Source organism: Lygodium microphyllum, chromosome 17 (genome assembly GCF_053477565.2).
Source record: "Lygodium microphyllum isolate KBCC chromosome 17, Lygodium_microphyllum_v1.1.10, whole genome shotgun sequence".
In the NCBI taxonomy this organism is placed as follows: Eukaryota; Viridiplantae; Streptophyta; class Polypodiopsida; order Schizaeales; family Lygodiaceae; genus Lygodium; species Lygodium microphyllum.
The window spans coordinates 64,723,961-64,739,771 of NC_141151.1; the positions used below are offsets into that span (position 1 = coordinate 64,723,961).

Here is a 15,811-nt window from a genome sequence, read left to right on the forward strand (position 1 = left end):
TTTACATGGCTCAGTTGTCTGACTCATGTTAAGCCCATCTTCGACTAAAAAAACTTATATCACAATGGCGAGTAACTAAAAATCACGCATGTTTCTGCGAAATTGCCACTGAATTGGGGTTGGGGTGGGGTGTGTTGTCCTGGGGGGAGTCACTTCATTGGCCGTTTTACCTCACAAGAGTCTTGCAATAGAGTTAAAGCATAAGCAATCGCCTTTAACAAAAAGTTTATCTCAAAAGAAACAAAGAGTGTGGAACCCGTCTCCCTATAAAGCATTCGGACTCTCAATTGGCTGGTAATGGGGAAGAATGGAGTTTGTGAATAGCGGGCCTCTTGAGATGCCGGCTCCTTCGAAGGCCATGGAAGCTCTCAGACGCCTCAACTACCAATTCAACTCCGACCTGCAGCTACGGCACACTCAAACAGGTCTTGCTTTTGCTAATCTTGTGGAAGGACGCGCACAGACACAGAGAGAGAGAGAGAGAGAGAGAGAGAGAGAGAGAGAGAGAGAGAGAGAGAGAGAGAGAGAGAGAGAGAGAGTGCGCGCGCACGCGCATTCCTGGTTAGGAACCCTCCCTCCTAAATTTAGACAGCTGCCGGCCTGTCAAAACAAGTTAAAGAAATCTTGCATCTCTCAAGTGACATGACATGTCTTGTTAAAAGTAACGTTTGTCATTCTTCAAGTGATACTATGTATAATATACTTAGATTTTTACATAATTTGAAACTCAATCTGGATGAATGAAAGATACTTCAAAAAACTTACTTGTCATATGAAATATTGGGCATGCTGTCTAATTTAGGCCTTAAGACTCATGGCTCTTGTTGTTACTTACAAACCTCACAAAAAAAAAGTGTCTTTTGATGGTGTTTTAGTTGGAGCTTTACTTGAAAAAGTTCAACCATTCATCAATCACATAGTGTAATCATGGATATCATATAGGACTTTGGCACAGATGGCACAGATACGATTTTCTTTAGCTGTATTCACACCATACTTTCTGCAGTTAATGAAGTTGAAAGTGGCATAAGTATACAATCTCTACATATCTTGGTATGGCCAATGCTATCAAACACGTCATACAATTTTTATGAGTGTCCAATATTCATGTCTACAGAAAATGAATTTGAGGTGGCATAGATTTGATTTGCAAGAATCACAATCTCTTTGCAATTGCTATGATTAATGTTCATCCAATTTGACAAACACCACATACTCATGATATAGATTGTCATTATATCCATATTCATTGATTAAGCAAGTTATATGGTCTTTCTTGTAATGATAATCAATTTTTTATTTACAGGACAAGCATTCAAGTTTATTGACCAGGTTCTTATTTTATTTTCTTTCTTTTACAATGCAGTCTATTGCTTTTCTACAATTTTGAAAGCTACAATGTTGTTCTTTGGGATGCTGTTACCTAGAAAATTTGTAGTAATTTTGATACATTGTGAATGCTAATATTTATTTTGAGAGAGAGAGAGAGAGAGAGAGAGAGAGAGAGAGAGAGAGAGAGAGAGAGAGAGAGAGAGAGATGAAATGAAATGAAATATTAATGTGTGTAAAAAGGCCCAAATTACCTATGAGACCATGAGTTTCATGATAGTTCAAATATCTGAGAGTAGTAAATGAAAATGTAATAAATTGTAAAAAGACTAAAAGCTACAAGTAAGGGAAACTCTAGTTGGCAAATAAAAGAGTTCTAGTTGATACAATGTCATGGGGATATAGACGGCTTGGGGAATAATCTCCTAAATTTGTCTATAGAAGTGTCATCAACACCTATTTTGAGGTCTGGGATGTTTGGATCAGCCAAGTTGGATGGCTCAATCAATCAATACGCCCTGTGTATATGTAGATGAGTGAGGGTGTGGTTGTGGTGAAATCTTGATCTCTCTCTCAAAGAAATTTGTAAGCTGTCGTTGGGTGGAACCTCAGTGTCTTGGAGTTGCTGTGCTCCTGAGGAGTGAGTTTCGAAGCTGTTGTATCTCTAGGAGGAAGAGATCAGGGCATCATTGGTCAATGAAATCCGTGACTCTAGATAGTGGCCCAAACCTATCTCTGAATAGACATTGGAAATGGCCTCGAATCTCATAGTATGCCAAGCATCGACAAATATAGCGCTCCTCTGTCTCTGGCTGTATTTGCTGGTCTCAATCCCCAACTGGTGCGAAGAGGTACATATGTGACCAATAACACATCTAATCCCGTGTGAGAGATGGGTGTCCATGTATCTCGGGTGGCGGACAATAAATCCATTGTCTATAGTGCGGAGAAGATGTCCTCTCTGTAGAAGGCCATCTTCGTCCTTAGCTCCTGGGCTAGTGCCAACCATGGCCTCTTGATGTTTAGCTAGGTAAGATCCATCTTGGTAACCTTGCCAATCTCTGAGTGACTCAAGGTAAGCAGTGGTGTATCAAGGGAGTATTGGAAGGGGGGTAGCCTGTCCATGCTAAAGCCATGTAACTCCAAAACCAAGCTATTTTTTGTGCATACCAACATGAGGTGTCACTCTCCTTGGCAAGCTGTTGAGAGGACTCAAGGGCCAATTTGGCACATCTATGTTTGGGTAGATCCCATAGATTGTATACATATATGATTGATGAGGTGAGGGCTTCCACTACAATAGATATGGCGGCTAGCTCAGCTTTGATAATCCCATGTGGTACCAAGGCCTTGCATTTGATCATTCTGGAAGTCATGGATACAAGTGCTCTCTATTCTTTGCTCTGGCTACCCATCCCATCTTGACGATGTTATCTAGCGTGGCGGCTAACGGTGAGGTGGTTGGCCTCTCCCTTCACACGGGAAACTGGGTGGCCAACGTGTATGCAGTCCTTGATTCACCATAGTATAGAAACTAGTGCCATCACCAATGTATCTTGGCTGCCCCATCATTGCATGCACCCTGTTGTCCAAAAAGCTTTGGATTGGCACTTCCAAGCTGGCCTTGCATATGCATCAATTGCCCCACTAGCATCATTTGCTTTATTATTATCATTAAATAAATGAAAGATAATTGCACTATAATGAAGATGATTAAACTTTTTCAATGAAATACTCATAACTTGTAACATTTTTATTAGATTTATATTCATTGAATTTCAAGGATGATATCATATTTACATTAGATTTGGTGATCTTGGAGGGTGAACAACCCTTGATCGCAATGAAACGAACATCATATTGAAAAAGGTGTGGGAGCTCACGCTTGACCGCTAAGACCCACATACCTCTTATTGTTTCAAGCATTTCAAGCCAAGTGCAATGGCTACCTCTCACATAGCTGTACGCGCTCTCACACCTATGAGTGTAGTGAGCTTACCTCCATGCTCGATCGAGTTGCCTCCTTCCTCAAGCACTCCGGTAGCTCCACGATCCAATGTGCAAGCCCAAGTAAGCTCGATCCTCAAGCTTCAAGCTCCATTGCCATGCGTGTGACAAGAGAAGAGAAGGGAAGAGAAGAAGAAGATAGGAGAAGATGAAGAGCTTCTCCACCACGGTCCCTCACACTCACTCCTTCACTCCCTCACTCTCTCTCTCAAGCACAAGCACAAGCATAAGCAAGAAAAAGAAGAAGAAGAGAAGAAGAGAGCTAGTTTTGGTTGCACATAAGAATGAGCTTCTTCATTCACTTTTTGGCTTTTATACAAGGCCTCATCCCCTTTGGGCACCCATCCCTTTTTTTACATGACCAGCCATTTTAGCCTAGGTCCTCTTTTCCTATTTCCTTCCTATTTACATTGTGTCTTCACCCATGCCCGTTTACATTTACAAATTGCAGAGGAGGGAGCCTGGCGCTCTTTTACAAAAAAAATTTAGGGTGCACCTTCGCATTTAAAATGTACATTTCCTCTTCTGCACTTACCCTGAACTTTTATTACTTTCTTTGCACTAGGATTAACATTATCCCCCTCCTAGCCGAGTGCCAATCCCATGGCACTTATTGGCACTTGTTGATGAAGGCTCGGGTGATTGAAGGGTTGCCATGTGGGTCAATGATGGCACTTTGTGGAGATTGGACGTGGAGAAGAAGTTTCACAAAATGGATGTGAGATTGTGGAGGTCAAGAGTAGATTGAGTGGGTGACGGGGGCCTCCGAAGTTAGTGGTCGGTCACGGATTGTTGAATGTACCCGAAAAGAAAAAGGAAGCGCACTACGTGGGGGGTGTGCCTACCTCACCGTGCAATGCTGAGTGTCCGTGCCAGTGAAATTGGGAGTTGGGTCGAACCTCCGGGAAGCCTGTGGTGTTGTTCTACACTTGAGATTCCAATTTGTGTGCAAGGGGAGATGCTGTGGGTGTGACTTAGGGAGACAAGTCTAACCGTAGGCGAGCGCAAACTCCCTACATGTGTCTTGTCCTTGATGTGCCGTAAGGGTGAAGTGGGGGGACAGGGAAGGCTAGGGGGTAGGCACGGAGCTGGTCGATCGAGACCAACGAACACACCTAACTTTAGGACCCCTAGGTACGGTGTTTGTGGCACTCTGATATTACATGCGAAAGCTCTTTGTTCCTTGCCTTTTGCTTCGTGCAAGTCTTTTCTTCGTTTTTTCGTTTCTTTTTTTTCTTTCCCTCTTTTTTTTTTGAGATACATTGGGAGGGAGTACGTTAGACATCATCTTGGTGCTCTTCAATAGTTACATTTCGAGGGGGCCTAAGAGATTGCTAAGGAATGCATGGTTTTGCATGTAGCTCTTTTGGTTAATTTTTACATTTAGAGGGGTAGTAGATAGGAAACGGTGATTACACTTTGAGAACCTGTTGTTGCTCATATCTTTCAAATGGCTCCTGCAAAAAGCTGGCAAGAGAGCGAACCTTAACATCAGGTGGGTCATTGCACAACTATCTATTCTTGCATTGATATCAAAATAGAGGGGTAGTAGGTGCTCTTCTTGGGTTGCAGGTTTTTGTTTTAGTAGGATTCGCAAGAGATGGAGGTAATTACAAGTGGTAAGGAAAGTGGGTTCAAGGCATGCCGTGAACTTGTCCAAGAAGTGAGTGATGGAGGGTTGGAGGTCTTGTGCCTCAAAGGTAAGGCATTCTTTAGGAGTAGTAGCATTAACGTTGTAGATCAAAGGGAAGTCATATCTGCCATGCTTTTCCCTGTCAAAATTCCACACTGTGGCGCTTCGGGTAAGCCATGTAGGTGGGGTCATCCCTTTCGTATGGTAGAGTGTTGCAAAAAGCTATCCATGCCTCAAAATTGTTGCCCCAGGTCTTTTGGAGCCATTTAGGTTGGGATTCATAGCCTTTGACTTCTCTTGGCTCTTCCATGACCTTATCCTCCCAGTACTTTGCAGGCTCTCTTCTCCATAATGTAAGATTTTTAACCCTCTCGTCTAGCCACCGCTTCCCTAGCCTCTTTGAGAGTTGGATGGCTCCTTCAACCATTTGTGGAGGTAGCACTTGATTCAGGGCAGAAGGATAGAAGAATTCAAATTCAAATGGCTTACATCCATTCTCTCACTGCTCCCAATGGTTCAATTCCCATGCCCAATTGATAGGCAATTGTTCCTTAATTTGCAGCATTTGGACATCAGGCATTTTTTGTGGTCTAGCATTAAACTTTCTCCTTGTGAGTTTAGTCCACTCCCTGCGTTTCCTTTTGGCCTCGATCATTTTTTTTTGCAGTGGTAGGATCTTCCTCGTCTTGGCCTTTTGCTTCTGTTAATGGAAGGGAGGATGGGCTTTGTTCATTGGGCTATGCCTTGGTGTCATTAAGTTGCTCAAATCAGGCCCTTCTTCCCTTGGTGGTTCTGCTTGGGTCGCTTTGTTTGACTGCTCTCGATGCTCTTGCTCTCCAATTCCAAGCTGCTCCAACTCTTCCATCAAGAGCTCTACTCACATCTGAAGTTGCCTTTGTTGTGTCAAGCTTGAGCTAGTGCTGGTTCTAGGGGTGTGCTCTTGAAGCCCATACCTTATGGCTCTCCTTGAGATCTCCAACTTCCTCTTTAGCCCTTCCAGGGAGTCCTCATCTCCAGCTTGAGTTACGTGAAGCACTGTGTTCAGGAAGCCGTGTTGCTGGACTTTTAGCCCTATCTCCATTGCTTCAGCTCTTGCTTCCGCCATGATTCTTCCACTTTCTGTTAGGGCCAGGCGTTTGGCCAGGTCTTTGACCCTTCCAAGATTTCTCTCTTCCCAAGCCGTGGCCTTTTCCTCCATCTTTCTTTGACTCTAGCTCAGCTCTTGTGATAGCATTGTCACCACTTCTTCGTGTTCTTTTCAGATTACCGACATCTTCTCCTTGTCTTGTTTGTGACGATTCAACTCTTCTTTTAGTCGTTCTTGCACTAGGAGGATCCCAAGGAGTTGGTTCTTCGCCTCTAGCAGCTTTTTAGTTGACAACTCGTCTTTCTGTGCCCTAGCCTCTTGTAGTTACTTTAGTAGTTGTTCCTTTTGCCGTCTCTCCTTATGAAAATTGCATGGGCTTGTGTCTTCACCCCTTTCAGCTTCTCGGTGAGCTTCTCTCCAAGATTCTTTAGTTGTTCAAATTGCTCTTCCATGTTCTTTTGCCCTTGTATGAGGCTTGAGAGGTCCATTTCCAGCCCCATTTCTCCCTCTACCTTCTCCACTTGGAGTTCCTTTGCACTCTCTTCTTCCTTCTCCACCTCCATTTTCTTCCTTGCTTCTAGTTTCTTCTTTAGATCATTCACTTGCCTCTGATAGATGGTTATTTGCTTCGTTTTCTCTAGCTGGTAGGCAGCGAACGCATCCTTCTTAATCTCTAATTCCGCCATAGTGGCCTTCCTGTCTTCCTTCATCTTTTCGAGTTGGCTTAGGAGCTCTTGCACATATTTGTTGTAGTTGGTTGCTGCTGATATGGCTAATGGCATGGACGTTGTGTCGATGCTTCGACCTTGGACTTCTTTGGGTCTTTTCTAGATTTTGCGTCCAGAGCAGCAAGTCTCTTTGTCTCTATCACTGGGGCTCTCCCACTTGGCACTGGGCCAAGTTGCTTTACTGAGTTTAGTAGGTACTGCACCTACGCCACTACATTGCTTTGGTCCACTTCCACTTCTGAGGTCTCCTAGGTCGTGGTTGGAGTGGCAATTAGGGCTGGTGGTGGTGGGTACATGGGGCCCTTTCCCTTGCTTGGCACAATGGGTTCTTGAGCTCTTTTCTTTGTTGCGGCACTAGAGCCTGGTTCATCACCTGGGCTTCTCCTTGTGAACTCTTCAAGGCGGGAGGTTTGCTCTACCGACAACCGCAAGGCTAGGGCCATTTGCTCGTCATCTTCTCTTTTCAACCTTTTCTCGTTCTCTATTTGCTTCCTTTTTTGTTCCTCTTTCGCCGTTCTGGACTCTTCTTCCACCTTTCTTAGTTGCTCCTCTTCTTCTTCCTGCTTTTTTCCCATTCGTCTTCTAGCTCTTATGACTCCTTTTGTGCAGCTTCTGATTCCTTGTCTTCTTTTGATGTGGCTTTCTTCTTCTTTTCTGGGATGTTCAACTTGATTTTTCTTTTTGTCTTGCTTGATGGGATTGAGCCCTCCTTTCCTTCCTCACGAATAGTTCTTCTGCTCGATGCCTCTTGTTGTTGGACTTGGAGTATAGCTTGGAGTATAGCTTCCTTCTTTTTTGCGGCTTTGCTTTGCTTTTTCCTTCTACACTCTCATGGCCTCGTCATACCCCAAGTTTCCAATGGAGACTGGGGTGCTTATCTATATGGATGATTGCATAGGCGATTTGTGGGCCGGTGAGCGCTCGGGGGTTTCTTCCACCACTTCTCGTCTTTTTAAGTCTTCAACGGCCTCTTGGATGATGGCGGTGAGCACATCTCCAAACCCTATGTTGGAGGCCTTGGTTGCTGGCTTTTTCCTTGCCATCTCCGTTGTGGAAGTCGGAGATTCCCCACCTGCTGCTTTGGCTCTTGTGGCTAGTGCTTATGCTGAAGATTCAATAGTCTTACGCACATAGCCATTCCAAATGATTTCATCTAGAGACTTAGCCGCAAGGCTTTGGAGCAGTGACACTCCAATCTTGCTCATCAAGGCATTGTACCTTTGACCTAGTATACCGTAAACATCTCTTTTATGCCGCCTCTTGGGCTTGCTGACTAGCCCTAGAGCTCTTTCCACCATTTTAGGGCTCTACTCCACTTCTTCTCTACAAGTCTCTCCTTGCCTCACTGTCATGATGCCATGGTTCCTATTAGCATCAAAAGCTCGCAAGAACTCTATGCACTTGTTGCAGTCAATGGCATGGCCGACGACCTTCTCCATATATTTACCAAGATTACACTGGTTGACAATCAGTTTTACCACTTGCTCTTTTATCTCCATGTTTTCTAAGTTCAGGATACTTTTGAACTTAAGTTGATTAAAGGCCCTTGTTTCCATTGTTAGGTCGTATTCGGCTTGCTCTTCTTCCGTGAATGAAAGCTTGCTACCTTTGTCGTGCCCGGCCATCTCGTGTTACTGTTATGATGCAACAACTCAATATTAGTTCACTTGAAACGACTTTTTGCAAAAGATAAGGGGATCATGAATATATGCTACGGAAAGGTGAAAGACTCAGGTATAGAATGGAAATTTTTGCTTGAAGGAGTCCACACAGTCCAACAAGAATTTCATGAGAATTTTTCTTAAGCACAAATTGACTTTTATCTTATCCGTCCTTTTTGCTCTCTTTTTTTTTTTTTTTTTTTTTTTTTTGGGTTTAAGGTTCAAGTCGTGTCTTCTTTTCCATCTTACCCCCTCCCTCCCGGGAGTGATGAAAATCCTTTCTAGGATTAGCAGGTGAAGGGTTAAGGGCATTAAGTGCATGCTTGCTGTGCTTTACTTTGTTATGAGCCAATCATAGAGGTTTTGGTTATACTCTAAGTGGGTGTTGTATCGCCAGCTTTGTCTCCTAGGCCTAGGGCGTGAGGTTCTGTGGTTACGGGCTCGTGCGGTTTGGCTTTTAGGCGGTTGCAGTTGTCGTTTAGGCATCCATTTTTGATGTTGCTCAGTGGTCTTGGGTGTGTCTCCTTTGGGTTGTGGCCGGTTTGTCTTTGCAGGGTGGGACAAGTCACGACCCCCTTCCTTAGACCTTGCACTCGGTTCATCTACCGGCGGCACTGTAGGCTTCGATGGAGTTGCGCCGCCCTTGTTGAAAGTCATCACTATTCAAACATTGCCAATGGTGAGGTAAATGCACTATGAGTCATAATTGACATTGTAGTGTGCTTGTTTCTTGAATGCGCGTCCTAGCAGCGATTCCTTACGAGCAGCTTTAGTGTTAGGCAACACATAGAAGATTATAGGTAGGCTTTCAGTCTTGATAGAGACCGCTATTTTGCACTTTCCCAGTAGTGAGTAGGACTATTCCCCAAACGGGTTAAGCGTTAGTAGGCTGCAGTTGGGGCTGACCAATGAGGATCCAATGGTCGTGCGTAAGGATATTACAGTCAACTCCCTCATCAATGAGTGCATCAAAGGCATATGTTATGTGACCAATGATCGATATGCACAAGTATGTAGGTGTCACTTCTTTCTCATCCTCTTCCTCAATCTTAGTGATAGTGGCTACTCTTACGTTTATAGGCCGGTTCAACATTGGAGGCTTGTGTGGTGGGTGCGCCGGTGTTGGTTGATTGCTAGAGCTCTTGGCTATCATGTAGAGTGGCGCTGATAGTTGGATCCTACTCTTCAATAGCTGAGATGTTGTGGCTTTATACTCACTGGCTGTCCTTGTAGCTTGCTTATAATCCTCTTCGTCGTTTGAGAATGGCAAGTCGATGATGGTGGCTAGCACATATATCCAATCCCGCTCATCCTCGGAGTAAGGGATATACTTTGTTTGTGGCCCATAGGAATTGCTGACTTGTGAGTCTCCTTTCAACATAGCGGAGATGGCATCTAGGTCGATCGGAGTGGTCTTTCAAGTATCCATCTTGACTCTCACGGCTTCCGATCTATTGCCTAAGAATATGAGACCGTTATCCCAATCTTCTATCACCCGTGCTTTTTGTATCTAAGGTTTGCCTAGCAGGATGTTGTAGTCCACTCCCTTCATGACTATGAAGTTCACTAAGAACTAGACTCCCACTATCTTCAAGGACCAGTCTTTTAGTACCCCAAATGGCCTAACTTTCATTCCATTGGCCAACGTGACATTAAACCTTGCGGTTTCCACAGGTGGGTTACCCCAAGCCTGTAGGATTGCATGGTTAAGTACATTGACTCCTATTCCAGTGTTTGCGATTGCCTTTCTTGTAGCGTCCCCTAATGCTATGAAAGGTAAGATTGCGTGCATCTCTATGTCTTTTCAAAAGGCATTTACGTGCAAAGACTTAGGCATTGAGTTCAAGGTTAAGCTTGGCATGTATGTTACTGTATCATGGTCAAGCAAGTTGATAGCTCCAAGCACGTCATGTTGTTCTATCCACTGCTTCAACACTTGCGGATTTTGCGTAAGCAGTTCTTCCAAAGGTAGAGCTACAGGGGCCGATACTAACATCGTGAGTAAGTTGCCAACTGCTTGCTTTTTGTTGGACTCTACATTCTTTTGCCAATGATCTTGAGTAGTCGGCACTTGTGGTGTCTAGGCTCTGTCTATGCGCGGTGCTATGTGGGGTGCAGATTCATCTATTGATCTTAATTGAGTAGGCGAGATTGGTGTGCTCACGCTAGAGAGCTCATTGATCTGGTCTTCGATAATGAATTTCACATCCTTTAGGTGGGCTTTCTCTCACCCACTCCTTGACCTTATCAACGACTTCTAATTGGTGCCTCTGATCGGGATATTCTCCAACCTTGGCACTTCCCTTTTCTGCCATCTTAGGAGCAAATGTCTCCGCTTTTGCAGCCATGACTTACTGGTAACATGGTGGCACTATCTATCTTAAGCGTAATCTTTGTCTCAGCCCTCTTTCTCCTTCTTTTACGACTCCTCTTTCCTATTGAAGCTATGCCATGATTGCTAGGTTCGGGTAATGAGATACTGGCCTGCTTTATTTGTGCTTGGGTCATGACATTCAACGGAATTGTCGCCATCAAACGTCTCAACTCCAAACAGCCCCAATGGTACGGATGGTATGATAGTCGAACTAGTGGAAGGTTTCCATCTAGGGCACTTGGTACAAGTGTGTGATCCCACACTCAGGGCATGTTAGGTCAGCCTTGTCTCGATTGGCTTGCTCCCTTTCAGGGTATCGAGATGAGATGTGCCCTGGGTGATGCAAGTCCAGTATGCGATGGGTTCTTGGTTCTTCCTAGATCTTTGCCTCTTTGCCGGCCCAACGCCATCACCGGCACTGGTTTGAAATCCATTAAGATGGGGTTATCCTCTTCATCCTTGTTTGGCTCCTCTACGTAATGTATCGGAGAATCGCTTGGTGGATGGGTCACAATGGATTCAGGTGGTCTAGGTATCCTTGTGGGATTGATATCCATCCTAGGGACAACTGGCTTTGAATCATTGAATGCTGGGAGAGCTATTGGATCTCCCCTTCCAAAAGGTAGATGGTCTATTCCCTAGGTAGTAAGGCTGATTGCATAGTTGTGAGTATGGCAATCGCCTTGGTAGTCGGCAATGCATTGCGTCATGGCCAAACCTATTGCAATTGGCACAGGGTTTGGATCTAGGATCCATGCACTCAGTTAGAAGGTGGTTTCCTTTGCAATGCATGCATTGCACATGAGGTCAGGCAGGCCTTTTCATAATCTCTTGAAGCCTAGCCAACTCTAGCTTCACGTCCGCCAGTTTCTAGCTCTAGTCGACACTCTTTTCCTTGTCTTAGGTGTTGTGGTTAGATCTTTCACTAACGGTCATAGCTCTTTCTGAGGTTCTAGAGGCAGTGCTATCTCGGTCTGTAGGTCTTGAGTTTCTTTACTTGAGCAGGTCATCCACTCGTATGGCTTCTTCGAAGACCCTAGCTAGCATGTCCCTTTGCAAGTTTGAGTTGCTCACCAAAGCCTTGTAAAGCTCTTCACTTTGGATTCCGTTTATGAACACGGTGGAGACTGCTCGTTTGCTAGGTCGCTCTACGACTGGGATTCTCTTAAAGAGACTCTGCACATGGGTGATGTAGTCTTGGATATCCTCCTTATTCTTTTGACTGACATTCATCAGCTTGAGGATGAGGTTATTAGAGTATCCTACCTCAGAGAATCTCTTGATGAGGAGACAAGCTTGTGCGTGTTGAGCAAGGTTCGTGAGGCCGTTCGCCTCGCATACTTGCTCAAACTACTCCACAAAGCTATATGGGTCGTTATCGGACTGATACTTGTTGAGTTGCTTAGTAACCACATGTATCTTAGTCTGGCTCTTAGAATTCAGGGTGATTCCTATTTGTGCTAGCAACGAAGTTGCTAGGGCTGCTTTGCTTTGCTATGCAACCGTGTTATCCAAGAGTCACTTCATGAGCAGCTCGCTCAGCGTAAGATCGGCCTCTATTTTCCTCTCCCTCTCCCTCTTAGCGTTTGGTCTTGTCCTATTTCGGTTGGCGAGCGCTAAGACACGTTGGACCTCGCACATTTCTATGTCTTGCCTCAGCTTTTGAGCTGGCTACTCTTGGTTGTAGGCAACTATACCCTACAATGCTTTCCTTGCCAACTTCCGCTCTTTCTCGAGATCGGCTATGATATCCTCGACTGGTCTACCGTGATGCTCTATTTTAGTTTGCAAGTCATATCGGGTTATCATTTGTTGGATATTGAATGGGAATTCTCTCAAGTCAAGCTTGTCATTTTCAGGGTTGGTGTTGGTTCTTGACATGTCGGTTTCTTAAGCAACTAGGGTGTCGATCAAATTGATCAAGATAGGTAGAATTGCGTCCCTAATCATGCTTGTCGCTGTTGCTTCTTAAGTGGCTCGATGATTCAAGTCTCTTAGTATTCGGTGATTGGTGTCCTTGGCCACTATTCGATGTCTAGGGGTCTCCTCCTACTAGTGGGTTCATTTAGCTTATCTTATCTTGCGTGAATTTGGGCACTCAGATGCTAGTGGGGTGCTCCTCAAAGTGTGCTGTGCAAAATCAGGCTTTCAGCTTTTCTGGTGCATGTCAAATGGTTAATTAATACAATGTACGAATTCAACGAAAACAATATAGTGCAGCATACACTTTTTGTGATCCTTTCGTGCGGGTGATGGCCACTCTAACTGGTTCGTTCTGGTCTCTACGGTATTCTAGATGTGTGGCTTGAGGGGTAGCAGGTTCGGCTAGTTAGTCCGGGTCTCTATTGGGGCACGCGGCTGAGGGTCAGCGACCGTAGTCATTTTTTGGACCGTTAGGTCGCGATTCGTGAGTCTAGTGGCCCTATTCTGTTCCACTCGTTTGGAGGCCTACGGGGGGTGTTGTCTAGCTTGAGCTTAGGCTCTACCTGCCCCTAGGGTGGGTCCAATTTACCAGGATTTGGATTCTGCATAGTTTGTTTGCACGACAGTGTTTGAGTGTTTGAGTCGGACCGTTTGAGTCCAGCGGTCCGAGTAAATGGGTGCTCACCGTTCGAGGCCGAATGTTTGCTCATCTTAGTGGACTATTTTTCGGAGTCCAAATTTTGGCCATTCGAGGCTGATGTCAACCGTCCGAGGCCAAGTGGCTGTCCAAGGCTGAGTGTCTTGTCCGAGTTCGAGCTTATGACTCGGACCGGTGTGGTTTGTCTGAGTGGACTGAGGACTCGGATTGTTCAAGCGGTAGCAGGACTCAGACGATTGTGACTATCTAAGTGCGGCGCTGGAAGTTCCAGAATGGTTAAAATCGTGTCGAATCTCACATGCGCCTTGATCAATCTCTCAACTATTATCCTGGGAGCAATCATCCAACAGGAAGGCACACTCAGAGCTTACTTGCGGGGTTCGAAGGTGCGGATGTGAAGATTGCCAAGCATGAAATGGTTTCCAGCACTATAGCTCTCTCTCTCTCTCTCTCTCTCTCTCTCTCAGGTTCTCTCCCTCAACTTAGAAATGACAAATTAGCTCTCCCTCTGCCCTCTTGGCTTTTTAAACCCCTCTTTGCTTAGTCTTTTACCTCCTCCTCCTCTCTCTTTGCTGTATTAATACCTTGAAGCTCTCTTTTCCCTGTTTTGGACTTGTTATTACAATAGAAACCCTGTTGTGTGTTTCTCTATTTTCCTTATTTTTTTTCTTATCTAAGTGCATCCAAATCACAAGCAACCACTTACACTAATCCAACCTATTTACCTAAATACAAAAAACCAAAAAACTTACTTGCAAAGGAGATCAAATACCTCTTCAACTCCCTTGCTTCCTGTCTATCTTAAGCACTAGTTCGGGGTAAATCCTACTTCAATGGTCGATTCAGAGCGTGCAAGCACTCAAAGTTTGAATCCACTGGTCTCGGCAACGGAACCAAAATGTGGGAGCTCACGCTCGACCGTCAAGACCCACGGACTGCTTATTGTTTCAAGCTATTCAAGCTAAGTGCAAAGGCTACCTCTCACATAGCCGTACGTGCTCTGACACCTATGAGTGGAGTGAGCTTACCTCCATGCCCGATCGAGTTGCCTTCTCCCTCAAGCACTCCGATAGCTCCGATCCAAGGTGCAAGCCCAAGCAAGCTCGATCCTCAAGCTCCAAGCTCCATTGTTGTGCATGAGACAAGAGAAGAGAAGGGAAGAGAAGAAGAAGAAGAGAGGAGAAGATGAAGAGCTTCTCTACCACGGTCCCTCACCCTCACACACTCACTCCCTCACTCCCTCACTTTTCCTCTCTCAAGCACAAGCACAAGCACAAGCGAGAACAAGAAGAAGAGAAGAAGAGAGCTAGTTTTGGCCACACACAAAAATGGGTTTTTTCATTCACTTTTTGCTTTTTATACAAGCCCTAATGCCCTTTGGATACCCATCCTTTTTTTTACATGATCGGCCATTTTAGCTTAGGTCCACTTTCCTATTTCTTTCCTATTTACATTGTGTCTTCACCCATGCCCATTTACATTTACAAATTGCACAGGAGGGAGCTTGGCGCTCTTTTACCAAAAATATTAGGGTGTGCCTTCGCATTTAAAATGCGCCTTTCCTCTTTTGCACTTGCCTTGAACTTTTAAGGTTGTCCTTGGGCTTTTAGCATTTTTTCAGTCCAGCTGCCTTTTTTCGCTTTGCCTTGGGTCTTTTTAATTTTCTTTTTACTTTCTTTGCATTGGGGTTAACAAAAGGCTACATGGATCTCATAATCTATACAAAGAGAAGATGATCTATCAAATAATCACATCATTCTAAAAAACGACATCCATGTGGTGGAGGCTCATAAGTTGAAAGTTGAAGGCTTTGTGGTATTGTTGAATCATAAGATCCAATTACGGCACTAGGCTATCTCAATGATCAGCATGGATAACGTATTGTGTGAGGTTGAAGTTTTTGCATTTATTGAGAAAGGAAATTGTAAGTGGAGCCTTTGTTGAACAATTGTATGGCCATTAATTAAACGAGTGACCTTAAGGTCATGCGGGAACATGGTTTTGTCTGCATGGCAAGCTGGGCATTTACTTGCATAAGCAAAACAATCCTTTGCTGAAAATTCAAAAGAGCGTACTTGGAACTGCCTTCTTGTTTTGTAGATACTCCTTATCTCCATAGAAGTGGATGGTTCATAGATATACAGAACAACAATCCTCAAAATGATCCTTGTTGCTAGTTGTCTTGCATTCACTATCCTTCTCCTTTGGTAAGTTAGGAGTAGACTGATGTGAAGCTATTGTTGTGGGGGATCTCTTTGGGTTTGAGCTTATAGTGGCTCAATGGGAATCACCCCTTAACTGGCTGCTCATCAAATATTATCAAAGTTCTTTGCATACATGTAGACATCTTTTGACGAGTTGAGAGGGTTATGTAGCACTTGGTTTTGGTACTCCAGCAGGAACCTAGAGAG

General features: G+C 44.5%; 1 protein-coding gene across 2 annotated transcripts in view; it reads left to right on the top strand.

Moving 5' to 3' along the window:
• Nucleotides 1–241: 241 nt before the first annotated feature.
• The window catches only part of LOC148021977 (uncharacterized), a 39,881-nt gene continuing 24,311 nt past the window's right edge, over nt 242–15,811 (top strand). Inside the window, exons 1-2 of one of the 2 annotated variants that reach the window (XM_087697523.1) lie at nt 242–425; nt 1,307–1,332. In XM_087697523.1, the coding sequence (XP_087553649.1) occupies nt 308–425; nt 1,307–1,332 (144 nt within the window). In that variant the 5' untranslated portion in view covers nt 242–307. The remainder of the gene's footprint in view (nt 426–1,306; nt 1,333–15,811) is intronic. The other variant, XM_087697522.1, reaches the window with a different exon arrangement.